General features: G+C 34.5%; 1 protein-coding gene across 6 annotated transcripts in view; it reads right to left on the bottom strand.

Annotated features, from left to right (window-relative positions):
* ppfibp2a (PPFIA binding protein 2a) overlaps positions 1–16,887 on the bottom strand; it is a 69,439-nt gene that overhangs the window by 34,933 nt on the left and 17,619 nt on the right. For 3 of the 6 annotated variants that reach the window (XM_052152803.1, XM_052152805.1, XM_052152806.1), the window contains 2 exons: positions 16,271–16,357; positions 11,164–11,277 (listed from right to left, as the gene is read on the bottom strand). In XM_052152803.1, the coding sequence (XP_052008763.1) occupies positions 11,164–11,277; positions 16,271–16,357 (201 nt within the window). Of the gene's footprint in view, positions 1–11,163; positions 11,278–11,353; positions 11,426–16,270; positions 16,358–16,887 lie in introns of those variants that run through there. The other 3 variants (XM_052152804.1, XM_052152807.1, XM_052152808.1) reach the window with 2 other exon arrangements.

The raw sequence follows: 16,887 nt of genomic DNA, 5'->3' as shown, positions 1-16,887 counted from the left end.
ACTTCACAGGGCACAAAGTCCCAGCAAACAAATCTCTGGACTTTGTTGAGCCTCGGTCCCACAATGGCTAAATATACACGGGTTATGAGGGTTATATTTACCACAGAACTGACACATGTGAGAGAGAGAGAGAGAGAGAGAGAGAGAGAGAGAGAGAGAGAGAGAGAGAGAGAGAGAGAGAGAGATCATTGTGGGAAAAGTGTTTGGACTCAAGTTCTCAGAGAACTTAAGTGTACTTCATTATTATACTTAAATTAGAGTTTTTTTTTTAGAAATTAGAGAATTTAGGAGATTGTATAGTATTAAAACTGAATATATGTTAGTCACTAACATTTTCATGACAAGATACTTAAAATACTTATTAATCCTTAAATTTAATTCATGACTCAAATTTATCCACTTAAAAAATATATACATTTTTGTATGTCTTTTCAATTGTAGTTTTTTTGTTTTTTTTTTAAGAGAGATCTTAAAGTGAAAAATGGCTATGATCATTGCATGGTTGATAATCAGCAGTTTTGAGTGTAATCTGATTCCAAAATAAATAGTTATGGTAATCTAGTTACTTTTTAAATTTGAAAAGTACTGTAACATATTACATTTTAAATGATTGTAATCAGGTTACAGTTGATTTTGAACTTAGGTTATTACTTTTAAATACATTACTTACACGTTTTTCAAATAATATTATGTATGTATAACACATTTAAAGGTGCACATAAAAATAACAGCACTATTTTTTGAAATATGTCAAAGGATTACACTGACACCTAGTGGCCTGGATGCTGCATCATTCAAACACAGTATTTTCCAGTTACTAGTGCCATTGTAGAAATTCACTATGCACAGTAAACCAGGATTCATTTAATCCATGCATGAAAGTGTCCAATAACAGGACAGTTACTGGGATTAAGCCAGTAGTATTCAGCTGGTCATGTGATTCTAACATGGCTGCCCCCATGAGGTGCCCCTACCCTATGTATAATAAAAAAGCTTTTATAAGGATACTGATATGAATAAACTCTTCATCTCACATGAGTGTTTATGATTTTTGCATATGTTTCAAAATTACAATTAATTTCTTTAAAAGTAAACTTTTTAAATGAGGCAAAAAAATGACAGAGTTCACCTGTAAAAACAGAATTCATACAGTATGTTCATGTATGCCTGTTTGTATTTCTGTGACAAGGAGTGCAACAATGAACATGGAAAAAAATATATATATTATTTTGAATTTGTTGAGCAGAAAAAGTGTGAAAAGAGCTTTTGAAAGTAACTTAAAAAGTAAAGTGGGTTACTTTTTTGAGTAACTTACCCAATCGTATGATCAGTCTATATTTAAACTACAAAATGCTGTGACAGAATTTTACATGTAACTTTTTTTGGGTAACAGATCTGGTAATCACACAGGAAATACACATGTTGGCTCAGAATTAGTTTTCCACCCAAATTTGGTCCCAATTTTCGTAATTCCACCACCACGCAGCGAATGTTCATTCTCAGAAAATTTCCCGTGCTGTCCTTAACTATCCTTTTTCATCTGCGGTTAATAACGTTCTTTTTAAAATGACAGTACTCTGCTATAAGGGGCGGGTGAAATACCAGTTGCAGTGCTGCCAGACCTAGCAAGAGAAACAAGCAACCTGATCTGGAAAAACAAGCCCAAAATAAGCCACTTGCCTCACCAAAATAAGTTAAATTAAGCCATTTTTCTTGTGTGGTGAATTTATCAGCATAAAAATTGTATAAGCATAAAGTTAATTCAAGTATATTTTGATTTACAGATCTGCTTTTCAGACAAAACTTGACAGTATCAAATCTGTATTAATGCATCAAATTGATCAAACTTTCAGTGAAGTCTTGGAAACAACTGAGACATTTACTTTTTACCGCTAATAATGTTTTCCATGTATCTGGATTAGCAGTGCATGTATATGTACACTATGTATGTAGAAATGACATGTAACACTCACCATATTGGGTGTTCTAATTTCTCACATTCATTTTGAAACAAGTGGTTTGTCTCAGGCTAAACAGTCTCTGATTTTAAGGCAATAAGTGACTGTTCTGTCACTACTTTCTGTAAAGCTACTCTAAAACAAGGTATTTTATGAAAAAGTCTACACAAATAAATACAGTACCACAGTACTTAAAGTATAATTTCTCAGTAGTTTTTACAACCCTTAGAAAAGTACATTACATGTACGAGTGCAGAAAACAGAGAGAGATCAAACGCAAACATATGCTTCATGTAGATCCACAAAATTAAGAGTTAAAACCTAAGTGAAAAACATATTGAAAGTTGGTGTAAATGATAAAAGCAGCGTTTCGTCTTGTCTTTGATCTTGATGGTTAAATTCAGACACTGAACAGAAATCAATTTTACACAGAAGTCTGATAAAAAGAAAACATTTTGTATGTTTTTACAATGTCAGTAGATCGTACTGGGGAGTTTTAGTGAGCTTTGAGCCTTTCTGAGACGGCATGTGGAAAATATTAGGCCCCTGTCACTGGAATTGGATTTGCGTTTGAAGGCCAAAACCTCATAATGACCACAAGGCACATGCACTAAAATAAGCTTCCCGTCTGAGAAACTGAACGCTTGAGATTTAATCAGCCTGAGAGATTTTAAAAGCAAAGGCCAATTAAACAGAAATGTGCAACTGGGTGTTTTTTCAACTATCGGCAATTTTGGCCCTGTGGACTTTAGGTGATAACTCTTCTTTAAAACACACTTTTGACACTCTCACTAGTTGAATTAATTTGTCAACAGTGTAAATATCATTTTTGTTTTTGTCCTGTAAAAATATGTAAAAAGAGAAGAAAAAAAATCACACACACACACACACACACACACACACACACACACACAAATATTTGGTTTCTGTTTCATTCTATACAGATTTATTATAAGTTAAAAAATAAGAATTATTCATTTTTTATGGATTTTATCATTAAAATATTTTTTTTTGGGGGGGGGGGGGTTAAATGTTTATATTGAGCTTATTAAGTAAAAGTGACAATAATGATTATATTGTTACTGATATTTTAAAATGAGTATTTGCTGAATATAGGAAACTTGTGCTTGATTAAAATTTTGTATATTATTTTATTGAAACCCCCCTTTGAAATTTAAATATGATACAACTGGCTTTTGAGGCATATCTCTAAATCACCATTACACCATACATTTCAACAACAAAAAATCACAGAGCTTTAAAAATTCTGATATCTACTTTTTGTAAAATATATTTAAAGTGTGAACTAATAACTCTTTGTATTTTTATATATGCAGCCTGCTCTGTCATTACACCTCGTCCTAACCAGACACATCGTGATAAGATTCCAGCGACAAGTAATCTGTACGTCCACACCAGGCGCGATGCGACACCGCAATATTAATACACTAAAATGAGGATAAATAACAATAAAATGTAGAAAACAGAGCAATTACTGACTAAAGGGCAATTAACAGTCTGTTTATTTAACGCAGCTCATTTTCTCACATAAGCTCCATAATGCTTTCTACGGCAAGCCACGAGGGGATAAATACATAATCACATGCACAGGACAAAGATATTGTAATAATAATTATATAATAATAATCATGTAGCTAAAAACCCACCCATTAAACAAAGGTGATGCAGTTTTTGTTAATCATGGGCAGGGGTGTAAAATAACAAATTACAAAAACTCACATTACTGTAATTAACTTCTTTTTCCCAAGAATTTTACTTTAAGTAGTTTCAAAATTTTATACTTTTACTTTTTCTTGAGTACATTTTAAGTGCTGTAACTGTATTTTTCTGTGCTATTTTCCCACCGTCTGTGTTCGCTACTTTGCGGTCCTACTTGTATTTTAATCTATCAATGTCATTGGCTAGGGAGAGTCTTGTGACTCCCGTCAAATCAAATCACACGTAAAAAACTTGAAAGGCAGCTGCAGATTTGGCACCATCTGTTATGGATCTGGAGAATGCCTCAAGCAAAGTTTACATCTGAACATCTCGGCCGCACCTGAAAGAGCTTTTCGCTGTGAAAAAGTGAGTTTAACTTGCTCAAGCCATATATCAGCATTAATCCTGCCTCTAATTTGAAGAAACATATAGAGGTAAATTTCATATATCTGCTCACTAGATTCTGTGTGTCTATAATGTAGCCTGTGAATTAACAATCTATCACTGAGATTATTGGGTTTGATGTGAGAGATGAATGCAATGTTATCAATAGGGCTGGGCAATAAAACAATCATGATGTTTATCTGAAAAAAGAGAGATGTCCTCAATCAAACTTTTGAGTAGTTTTCATTATAGCTGTGTTCATTACATCAATCGCAATAGCAAGAGCACCACTGGTTGCATCTTGACTTTTTATTTCCTGACGTCTGTAGCTGCGTGCTGTTTGATTTACAGGTGGCTAATGTTTGAGTGCTAATGCGGGTCGTGCCTACATGATCAAATACACTTCACAATTCCACCAATGCCTGTCTTGATGTGCCATAAATCAATGCAGGCGTTTATGTCTAAAGTGAATTTAAACAGTTGGACAAAAAACTTATTTGCATCAAAATGTCAGACTTGAAGTGTACATGTAACTGAATTGAGCACTGTTTAGTAGGCTATGTCATATAAAGGCTATTAATCAAACAACAATAACAAGAAAATGAGAAAACCACTCACTTCTTTTGGCTGAAAAACTTGAGTAGCTTTAAAAGTATTAATGTAATAGAATAAAAAAGTGACACTTTTAATAATAATATTTTTTTTAAAATATTGTTTGTTTTTTAATAATACTGACCCCTGATGTAGAAGAGTGTGTTAATTGGTATAATAAATTACCAGGAATGTATAGATGACAAAATAATTTATAATTATGATTAGCCTTTATAAAGATAGAAAAGTATCAACCTTTTGCAGAGCAATACTTCAGCAGAACATTCCACCAGTCACAAACTTCAGAATGACAATTTGAATGAGAACACAACTATTTCTGGGCTTAAAATATACAAGAACTAAATCAATGTGGAACATTATATCTCAAAAGGAGGACAATGTGCCCCCATGTGCTACTTAAAGAAATAATTCACACAAATGAAAATTCTCTCATCATTTTCTCACCCTCATGCCATCTGTCTATGATTTTCTTTCTTCAGAACACAATTTAGGATGTTTAGAAGAATATTTCAGCTCTGTAGATCCATTCAGTGTAAGTGAAAGGGTGCCACAATTTTGACGCTCCAAAAAGCACATAAAAGCAGCATATAAGTAATACATACAACTCAAGGGTATGACTTCAGAATTGATATGACAGGTGTGGGTGAGAAACAGATCAATATTTAAGTCCATTTTTGCTAGAAATGTTTCTCTCTGCCCAGTAGGTGGCGATATAAATGAAGAATGTGAATCACCAAAATCACAAGAAGAGCGATATGAAATTTAAAATGGAGATTGACTGAGCAGAGAGGAGAATTCATAGTAAAAAAGGAATTAAATATTGATCTGTTTCTCACCACATCGCTTCTGAAGACATGGATTAAATCACTGGAGGCACATGGATTAGACTACTTTTATGCTGATTTCTGTGATTTGTGGAGCTTCAATATTTTAGCACCGATCCACTTTCATTTTATGGACCAAAAGAGTTGAGATATTCTTCTAAAAATCTCAATTTGTGTTCTGCAGAAGAAAGAAAGTCATACACATCTGGGATGGCATGAGTGTGAGTAAATGATGAGAGAATTTTCTTTTTTGGGTAATTTATTCCTTTTTAAGCGTGATGTAGCCCCTGTACCAAACAACTTTTCCCATGCCTGCTCTACCTCCTCTATTGTGCAGGACATGACATGCCAAGTGATCCTGCTTATTTAGCATTTGTTTGCATTTCTTGCATTGTTTGAACATGTTTTATTCACAACAATAACGCTCTATCGGCGTTAAGGGAAATTTAGACCCTACACATAAACAGATTTTAATGTAATTGTTACATTACAATTTAAAATGGTGATCAGTGTATTGAAAATAACTTTTTCATCTTTTCATTTGTTTTCATGTCTCCCTTTTAATTTTTGGAATCAGATTCATGTTGTGTTTATCACAGATAAGTGATGTATTTTAAAAGTTGGCATGCAGTGTTCATTATAATGGGGATAGGTTTTGCAGTTCGGTACTCAATACTCACTACTCATGAGTACTTTTAAATGAGCTACTCTTTTACTCTTACTTGAGTAGTTTTAGGACAGCTACTTTTACTCTACTCACACTAAATTTTTTGGCAAGTAACAACTTCTACTTGAGTAGAAGTAGTACTCTATCCACCCCTGATCATGCACTCTTAGAAAAAAGGGTTCATTGGGGTTCTATATAGAACCATAGGGTTCTTTAGTACTCAACTCCAAAGAACCTTTTATGCTAAAAAGGTTCTATAATGACAAGAAAGAACCCTTTTGGCACAAAGCTTCTTTAGGCTATTATTCATTCATATATTACATTATTCTGCAACATTAAATTATTGTTTATTAAACTGTTGTAGTAACTTAATATCACATTTTCATGCTGATTGAGGAGAAAAACTGAAATGGCACTCTTCGTGTGATATTGATTAACTACATAAAATGATATAAATATATACATAGTCTAACCCCCATATCTTGAATTATGTGATCATTCACATGCATTTATAAATGCATTTGAATACACTGAATAATGCAGTGAAAGAACGCACTGAAAATGCACACCCGCACGATTTGTTTAGTTTTTGAATTATACTTGATAACGTTAAAGCGCACATCGTTAAAACAAAAAATACGATATTATCGCAGACGATAGCTATATCGCACACCCCTATATTGACCTTATCGTCATCATCATCATCATCATTATTATCATCATAACAAGAAATTACTCAGTACAAAAACAAGCATAAGGGCTCATTCTAAGCCATTTATAGCTGAATAGGCTTTCGTCTTGTCTTACTTAGCCTTGTTTGCTGCTCTTACATTTCATTCTTTGTCATGTAGGCTATGTGAAATTATTGTAGGCTACCGCAACTAAACAATTTTGTATTATGGATTTAATTTTTTTATCTGTTGAACAGTAAACATAAACAAAAAGAAGTAATAAACTCATTATTTTCATAAATTTTACAAAGTAAACTATTTGTTTGCATTTGCGCGAGCATATTCACGCAGCGCTGTCTGCGTGGATGCACTCGCGTTTTTGAATTCCAACGGTCGAGAAGAGACTGATCCCCGTCTCTGGCGTCTGCTGATTTAAATTGATGGGCTGACGGAAATATTGTTGTGGTAAGTCAGAGAAATACATAGATTTTTTTAGTAATCTACTGGTTATAAGCTTTAAACCCATTACTAATGAAGTTGTCAATGTTTCAACAGCGGATTTAACGTTACACTTTAAACACGAAAGAGCCTGAACCGCGACAATGTCACAAGTTGCCTTACATCGGTAAGTTTTGTTGTGCTTGTTGCAAACTGTTACATTTTGTGTTTTCTGATCCTAAGCTTAGTTTTTAACTGTATGAATGATTATTTTATATTCAAGTCAAGTGGTGTCTAAGGAACTGGAAGCAGGCCAGGGTACGGCTGTTTCTATAGCACACATAGCTTAAAGGGATAGTTCACTTTAAAATGAAAATTCTGTCATCCTTTACTCACCCTCAAGTTGTTTCAAAACAAGGGAATATATTTTGAAGAATGTCAGTAACCAAACAGTTAACTGGAACCATTGACTTCCATAGTAGGAAAAAAAATACTATGGAAGTCAATGGTTCCATTTAAATGTTTGGTTACTGACATTCTTCGAAATATATTCCCTTGTGTTCAGCAGAAGAAAGAAATTCATACAGGTTTGAAACAACTTGAGGGTGAGTAAAGGATGATAGAATTTTCATTTTAAAGTGGACTATCCCTTTAACTACAATTAATCAGCCCTGATAACAAGTGTATTAAATTGACACTGTATCTTTACTTGGAATGCACTTGCTTGTTATTTACTACTTTTTTCAGATTATATTAAACCTGGAAAATATTGGAGAAGATCAATTGAGTTTTCAGGAGCACATTACTGTGATAAATGCTGAACTACGTAAAAGACAACCCGACTACACCAACATAAAAAATCGAATGAGATGCACTCTTTTTAAAAGAGTCGATTTAATGACAAAATCAACACGAGAGGTCATGGACATGTTCCCATTTCTTCGGGTTCCACAACTTGTGAGTATTTGTTTTTAGTGTTGTTTCCTTTGAGTTTAGTATTTCCACTGATTTTTCAAAAAAAATTTTGTATGAATAAAAACAGTCAAAATTGTTTTAATGAATTGTTCTTTCTTTTTTCTTTTTTTTGGTAGCTGCTGCATGAAGTGAAGATGCGGTTTGGGAAGGACCTTCATCGTAATCTAGAGACTGCTCTTCAAATTCTGGCCCCAAACATCTTAAATGTGGCTAGACATGGAAGTCAGAGGGATGTGCTGAACAGTTTACTTCAGCAAATTGACTCAAATACAAAAAGTATGTTCTTTTTTTCCTTAACACTACCATTAGTTGCTTGGTTTGTTGAACGGTTACTGTAATAAATCTATTTATACCATGGTTTGTCTGAATATTTAATTCTGATTGGCTAAAAGGTGTGCATTAAAATAATTAGATTCACAGGTAGTTCCAGTCAGTTTAATTACAATTAAAGTTTAATGTGCTGCTTTTCAATGACCACACAAAACACTTGCACACAGAGATCGGAGATTAAAGTAATGTGAACTCAGACATTTTGCATTTCAATTGTTTTTTTTTTTTTACAACCTCAGTTGCATTGCTTCACTGCCATTCATAAATCCTCTCCTGTGGTCTCATGGAGTAGTAAAGTATCCATTGTAAGCATACTTCAGAATGTTTGTGTAGTGTCTCTTCAATAATCAAGCTGCAAGTTTAGTTAAATCAAAAACAGATACATTGTTGTTTTTTAGTTTTTCAGTATACTATCCAAGCTATTTTATTAATGAATATTGCATTGATCTTGAAAAGAAGTTTCTGTGGTCATGATTGTTTGTGACAGTTTGTGATTGTGTGTGCAACCTAGCCAGTGAATTGGCCCTTACATATTCATGCCAGTGAATTGGCCCTTACCACTGTGGTACAAAATGGTCAGTCACATCCATAATTGTTTGGAAGAAAGTATGCAAAGGCAGTTAAACATGACTAAGGCTATCATTCTGTTTTTCACCAAAGAAAAGTCATGCAAATTTTGGGCAAATGGGGTTGACTAAATGATCATTTTTGATGGAATTTTAACTTTTGGGACTAATGTATTCTAAGTTATTTCACAAATAATTTGTTTTTCCAACTTGCAGAAATCAGTAAAGCCAACTCCGACTATAGTTTTTCATGAAGCTTCAAACCCCCTCCATGCAAAAAGAGCCAGCACCAATATGGAGGGTGTCAACATTGTGAGCGCAGAAATGGATGTGATGGAGGCAATGGAGTGCCTCTTTGCTGCTTATTTCGTATTCAGTGTGGAATACCCCAAGCACATTACTCACACAATGAATTTTGTTGAGCACTACCTGTTTAAACTCTCCAGCAGCCAAAAAAAAACTGTCTGTCCCAGTGCTCAAAATGTATAATCAATTATCATAATACTTTGATATGTCATGAATAGTGCTAATGTAAATATGAGGTGATTGATGTTATTCTGAAATGCTGATCTGAATTTTAATCTATGTATTCACATTCTTTATGAGTGATATTAATATGAATTTGTATATTTGAAGTACTTCTATATCTGTATATTTCCATTGTGAGTTATATTAATATGTATTTGTAGTTTTGAGGGACTTGATGTTGTTCTAACACTAATGGGAATTTAGATGAATCTGTATACTTGCATTATTTATTAGTGATAGATTAATGTAATTTTGTACATTTTATGAACTTATTTTGTAATATGTAGGTGAAACTCTATTTTCATTATGAGATATTTTTTAAATGGTTGATGTTTTAATGTTGATTTGTTGATCTGATATAAATAAATTACTAGTTCTATGCACTTTGGGTGTGCTTTTTTTCAGTATTCATGGGTGACTTTTTATGTGAATTACATTTTTACATTTTAGGGTCTTAATGTTTGTCAATAATATGAAATATTTAATCCGGAAAGGACAAAACAAATGATAATGAATGAACCCCTAAAAGGTTCCATATAGAACCTTTTTCCTGGTTACCAAGAACCCTAAAGGGTTCTTTTGAATGAACCATTAAAAAGGGTTCTTTATAGAACCTTTTAGGGGTTCCAAATACGTAGCGCCTGATAGAACCTTTTAAGGTTCTATATAGAACCTTTTCTTCTAAGAGTGTGGGTAGTCTGTCAAATATTATCATGGCGCACACACACACACATACTGTTGACCTAAATGTTGAGTTCTGCTCTTACCCAACATTTATTTTGTATTTTTTAAAGGGAGGATTTCCTTCATTGGAAAATAATCTTTTGTATACATTATTTTATTAAAATGCTCTAGACTCATTTAAATGTTATTAGACATCTCACTACAATTGTATTTTAAGTGAGTGTGATAAAAAAAAAAACATGGTCTACACTACTTGCAGCCGGTGTCATGGTGATTGTACTCAGAATGATGTACTTCTGTCATGAGTGTCAATTGTGTCGTCATGGTTCCAGGACCTCTTATTTGACTAATTAAGCACTCGTGGTTTATGAGATTTCTCCTCTGACTTTCTCATTTATTTTTAATTACGCTAGACTGCAGCACTGTGTCATGTTTATTAACAATAAAACAGTGCTTTGAATATTACTGGGTAAACCTATAAAACTTTATTGTTTTTAACATGGTAACCTTATTAAGATTAGAAACAATCCTGTGTTCATTCACACTGCACGTACAGTAATTCCTAACACCTAATCATTTACCATCTCTGATCTTTAGGGTCATTTTACAAGTAAAGTTATTGGGTGAATTTTTCAGTGTTAATCAGAATTCAGATTTCAAAGTACATATGGATTGGTATTATAGAGTTTGTAAAAATGTATTACAATTTCTGATAGAAAACTAAAGAGATTTGGAAAAAACAATGCTGCCTGTCTGAACAAAGTAAAACCATCTTTTAATATTATCTGAAATAAATATTGGCAGTACCTGCTGAAGCATCTCCTCAGTGGAGTTGAGCTTGTGTTGATATTCCTGAAGAGAACTCTCCAAATCTCTGATCTTCTCACCTTGAGCTTCAACCTGATCTGTCAACACACTCACCTGAGAAACAGGTTCAAATTCAGTTAAATTAGCCAAAGTACAACATCTCTGTCCATTGTCCTGCTCTTAAACTTACTTCCAGGTTAAAGAGGGGAAAAATACTTTTAACGCTTATTATTTTACTCCAGTATGAGTCAGACTGATGACACCAGTGGGTTAAACAATTCAACTATTGAGACTGTATAATATAGTCTAGGATATTGTCGTCAGTCCAGTCTATCAGGAATAAACATTTCAGTGCTCATACTTGCTCTGCACTTAATATCAAAAACCCAACAAGCCAGGACAGGACTAATCTGTATGGCACTGTCTGTTCCCATGAAACACCACAGCCGTCTACACTGGCCTGGCTAGGAACTCTTAGTATACTCTTAGTATACCTATAACAAAAAGGCTTCTTTTGAGATATCTTAACCTACAAGCTGTAATACTGTATGTCTTTACACATAAGCAGCTGAGGAGGGTTAGGTTGTGTGGGCAGTTTGTGTAGATCTAGCATAGTTAATCAAAATACACTTGTAAATCTTCTCACGCTGTCAAAAACATTCGTCAAATTCAAGAAGTTACAATATCTTACTTAGTTCTAAGTAAAGTTCAAATTGATACCTTACAGATTGATTTCTACTTGATCTAACACTTATGGTGTAACCAAATGTTTCAAGTTGATTTAGTGATATTAATACCCTATTTGGATGGGATTAGGATTATTACTGTGCATATGTCAGTAAAGTAATTATTACTGTGGACGTCTGTAATGTTTACCATCGATTCGGGCGGGCTAAGCAATCCCAGAGATGGGTGTGTCTACTGGATTTACACACTGCGCCCACAAGCAACTTACCCATCTGAAAATGTATATCTGTGCTGAGTAATTATGCAAGAAATATTAAACATGATCAAATCATATCTGGGATTATTAGTAGAAATTGTTTGGAATATCTAGCAAAATACAACAGAACTGGTGACATTAGGAAGCCAGTAATCCTATATTACACTCTTGAATTATAAATATGGACAACGCAATCACATGTAATTTGTCTCTCCGGAAAATATTTTCCAAAATGTGGGGCTGCCGTGTCTGAACAACAAACCTCAACACAACTTTTCCCTTCAATCTGCTCAAATCACAAAATGATATGCTTGTGTCAGATATGGTTCTTTTCCCAAACTAAATAAAACACAAAACGTGTCTGAACAACAAACCTCAACACAACTTTTCCCTTCAATCTGCTCAAATCACAAAATGATATGCTTGTGTCGGATATGGTTCTTTTCCCAAACTAAATAAAACACTCTTGTTTTCTTCTTTTACATGGGTAAATAAACAATCAAAAGTAACTTCAGACACTTGAAGAACTTGTGAAACCGTTAAAGGGCTCACAGGCTGGAAAGTGCAGATTCACCAAAAAGGTCAAAGTGTCTGTAATCTTTACCGGCATTGCAGAATTAGACAGTTTGCACAGGTATTTAATCGTCTTCTTGGAAACAATGTCATGTTTAAAATGTACTGGTACAATGAGTACTTTTGAGTAAGAACTAATCCCTGAATTTGCCAAAGTTTGCCTGGGCCTCATTTCCCAAAAGCATTAGTAGCCTAAGTCTAAGCTCGTAGAATCATCTTAGTTTTTGTGGCCCATTTCCCAATGCCATCGTAACTTAAGTAGTACTTGAAAATGATCATAGATTTACCAGTGCTCTGGAGTAATCTTTGAGATGTAAGACCATCATAAGTAGACAGACTAATGCAATTTAAATTGCTAAATTACATTTAACTTTTGTGTGTCAATTTAAAAAAGTTGCTCAGAGGTCCTTAAAGGACAAAAATGTCTGCGTCAAAAATCTGCCATAAAAATATGATATATTAATATTATATTCCACTTTCACTGACTTTAACCAACATCAGTTCTGATCATAACCATCAAATATTCATTCATTTTCAGGACTTTAACCCTATATATGCCATTTTGTTTATCTAATGCCACTGTTGTTTTTTACACACACACATTTCTCAATACACACATAGAAAACATATCTGACAACACACACCCACACTATTTTAGCTGCATCATTTGTTCAATTGGCCTGCAGTGCTCTATAATACAGCAAACAGAAAATAGGAAAAAAGCTTGTATTTGCTCCATAGGCTAAACATGAGAAAAATAGCGCCATCTGGTGGAAAATATTATAAATTACAATTTTGAAGCCAGGGCTCCGGAATGAAAGCATAATATCGTAGAATTAACGATTTTATGTTTTAAGGGCACTGGGATCAAATATTGCAGTTTTAATGAGTTTCAATGGGGTCATTTTTGTCCTGAAGGTCCTGAGTGTAACTTTTGTGTATAAAGTGTATTATAGATGTATTAATAGGAACTGAGGTTGAAATTTCCCCCAAAATACACACCTTTGGCAAAATGTGTGCCATTGACATTAACAGCCAAAATGATAGAAAAAACTATAAGAAAAAAGACAAAAATGTCTCAAAGGTCACACAAGGGTTAAAACAACTGAAAACAGTGAGAAAACATTATATTTTAAAATCAGCTATTTTTAAGTTGATTTATTTTTTCAGAAATCAGCTATTAAAAATAACATTGCCTAAAGTAGACAAATAAATAAATATACACTCACTGAGCACTTTATTAGGAATACTATGATTTTAATAAAGTTCCTTACATGGCCTTCTGCTGTTGTAGCCCATCCACCTCAAGGTTTGACACATTCTGAGATGCTATTCTGCTCACCACAATTGTACAGAGCGGTTATTTTGACTTTGCCAGTTTGAACCAGTCTGGTCATTCTCTGTTGACCTCTCTCATCAACAAGGCATTTCCGTCTGCAGAACTGCTGCTCACTGGATGTGCTTTGTTTTTGGCACCATTTGGAGTAAACTCTAGAGACTGCTGTGCGTGTCATGGCTCATATCCTTGTCTTCTCTTCCTCTCTGTCACCCAAAGGTGCTCTCACCAACATCACAATGTTGTGCAATACTGACACATATTAATTTGGAGAGCAAAGAGCAGACCTCCACTTGATGGGAGAATCTTCCTAAAGTGCATCCTACAGCCTAATTTGCACTCCGCTAACAACACGGTGAACCTCATTAAGTTTAATATGTGCTGGATCATTGGCAGGATCAATCACAGGGCCTCAGTGGCTAACCGCAGTCCGTTAACATATGCCTTCACTGACCCAAAAAAGCAATTGCACCTCACAGAATTTGTGAAAATGCATCTAACGAACGAAGCAGTGATTGTCTACAGGTAATAGATTGTTTTTCACAAAATTATCACAAAACTATATTTAATTTTGTAGGTAATTAGGTCAAATTTCAGAAATTAATTGTAAACATTTCCCAGCAAAGTAAATTATAAGTATTTATAAATTTGCACACAAATGCACCCACTTTGCACCCCCCTCGCTCTGCTCACAAATGAAGATTTTTAGAAGAATATTTCAGCTCTTTTGGACCATACCATGCAAGTGAATGGGTGCCAACATTTCAAAGAAAATTACATAGGTCAGCATAAAAGTAATCCACATGACTCCAGTGGTTTAATCCATGTCTTCAGAAGTGATTTGATAGTTGTGAGTGAGAAACAGGTCAATATTTTAGTAAATTTTTACTATAAATTCTCCTCCCTGCTCAGTCAATCTCCACTTTGACTTTAACATTCTTCTTCGTTTGTTTTTAGTGATTCACATTCTTCATGCATATGCCCCCTACTGGGCAGGAAAGCAAACATTGACTTAAATATTGGTCTCTTTCTCACCTTCAACTATCATGTCACTTCTACAGATATGGATTTAACCACTGGAGTTTTATGGATTACTTTTATGTTTCCTTTATGTGCTTTTTGGAGCATCAAAATTGTGGCCACCATTCACTAGCATTGTATGGACCTGCAGAGCTGAGATATTCTTCTAAAATCTTCATTTGTGTTCTGCAGAAAAAGTCACACATCTGGGATGACATGAGGGTGAGTAAATTATGAGAGAATTTTCATCTCTTTTTGTAGCTCTTAAAGCGTGTCCTCGCATGTTCATGTTAAGAGCAACTTTGGGAAACGCAACATAAGAAATAAACAATGTTCATAAAATTGCTCTTAGAAAACGCTCTTAATCGCTCTGATCAAGCGTTATTGGGAAACAAGGCCCAGGTCTGTTGCATCAAATCAAGGTATTGTTTTAATAGTAGCAAGTAAACTAGATATCCATGAGCAGAACTATATTCCGCTTAGTTTTCCAACTTATGTCTGGGAAATAATTGGTACATTTTACTTTTGGATGGACAGAATTTCAGATTTCTGTTTTCTATACAAATGGTTTCAGATCGAAACACTGCTGAGAATTCAGTGAAATTATTTGATGTTTTTTTCATAGAAAAAATGTCACTTTGTACAACCTTCACATTGCATTTCTCAAAGGCGAAGGGAAGTTTACTCGGAATTGATGTCCGGTGACGGAACACGAGGACAATTGCGTTCCTGACCGTACATGTAGCGGGGATTTTCCGCATGCGCAGTGACACGATTTAAGCATTTTCATACGTTTTGGTATGGACTAGCAACTTTTGGAAAACACTTGAAAACTTTAGTGTGGACAGAGAGCGTTTTGAAACGAAAACGCCGTTTTCAAATATATCTGGATTAATGTAGCTGTAGCCTTACATGCCTTTAAATATGCAACATTTAAGAAGAAAAACAAAACATGCTTTCCCAATACTGCTAAATGTGTGGTTCAGTATTCATATTCATCTGACTCTTTAGAGGAAGGAGGGATCCCACAGACATCATTTCTACAGGGTGAATCCAAGTACTCATCCCCAAAGTGTTCACAAAGTATTTGAATAGTTCAGGAGAGAAGCAGCAGTTTCTAATACTGCCTAAAACATTTGTTAAAAAGAGTCATGTAGATCAATCGGATAATCAAGGCAAGGGAATTAGGATATGCATTAGGAAATAAATAGTTACAGATTGCCTGCATGTTTTACCTGTAACACAAGAGACTCTTTATCACCCTCTAGACGAGACAGCCGCTCCTGATAGCTCTCGCCGTAGCCTGGGTTTTGCACGTTGACCTGCGGTTCACACATGGTTAGAGTTACATTTACAATCAGCAGAGAGGAGAACAAACCCTGTAAACCATGACGAGCGAGGCCCACAGCTACTGCTACAGATGTCCACAGTGACTGAATGGAATTCTGGTCGCTAGTTACTTCTTAAAATCTCCTGTATGAATAACTATTTTTGTAAAATATGTAACAACTCTTCACCAAAACTTCACTTTACCCAACCTGCTTACATTATACTGTGTTAGAAAGGAATTTCTTAAGAGGTTTACTTTTCTAATCAGGTTGTGATGCACAAGCTTCTTGCAGTAAACCTGAGGGACTTTGTGGAATACACTAGTCAAAAGATTGACTATGACCGAATTTATGTAAGTCTTATGCTTAAATGCTTAAAGGGGTCATATAATGGTACATGCACTTTTTCAAGTTGATTGTACTGAAATGTGTGTTGGCTTTGCCGGTACACAACCATCCTATTATGATAAAAATCCATCCCGTGTTTTTGTTTTAATCTCCTTATATATTTTCCCCTGCCTCAA

This window comes from Xyrauchen texanus, chromosome 21 (assembly GCF_025860055.1).
Source record: "Xyrauchen texanus isolate HMW12.3.18 chromosome 21, RBS_HiC_50CHRs, whole genome shotgun sequence".
NCBI lineage: Eukaryota > Metazoa > Chordata > Actinopteri > Cypriniformes > Catostomidae > Xyrauchen > Xyrauchen texanus.
Note: the sequence above shows the minus strand (reverse complement) of the source record. Positions and strands in the feature narration are given on the sequence as shown.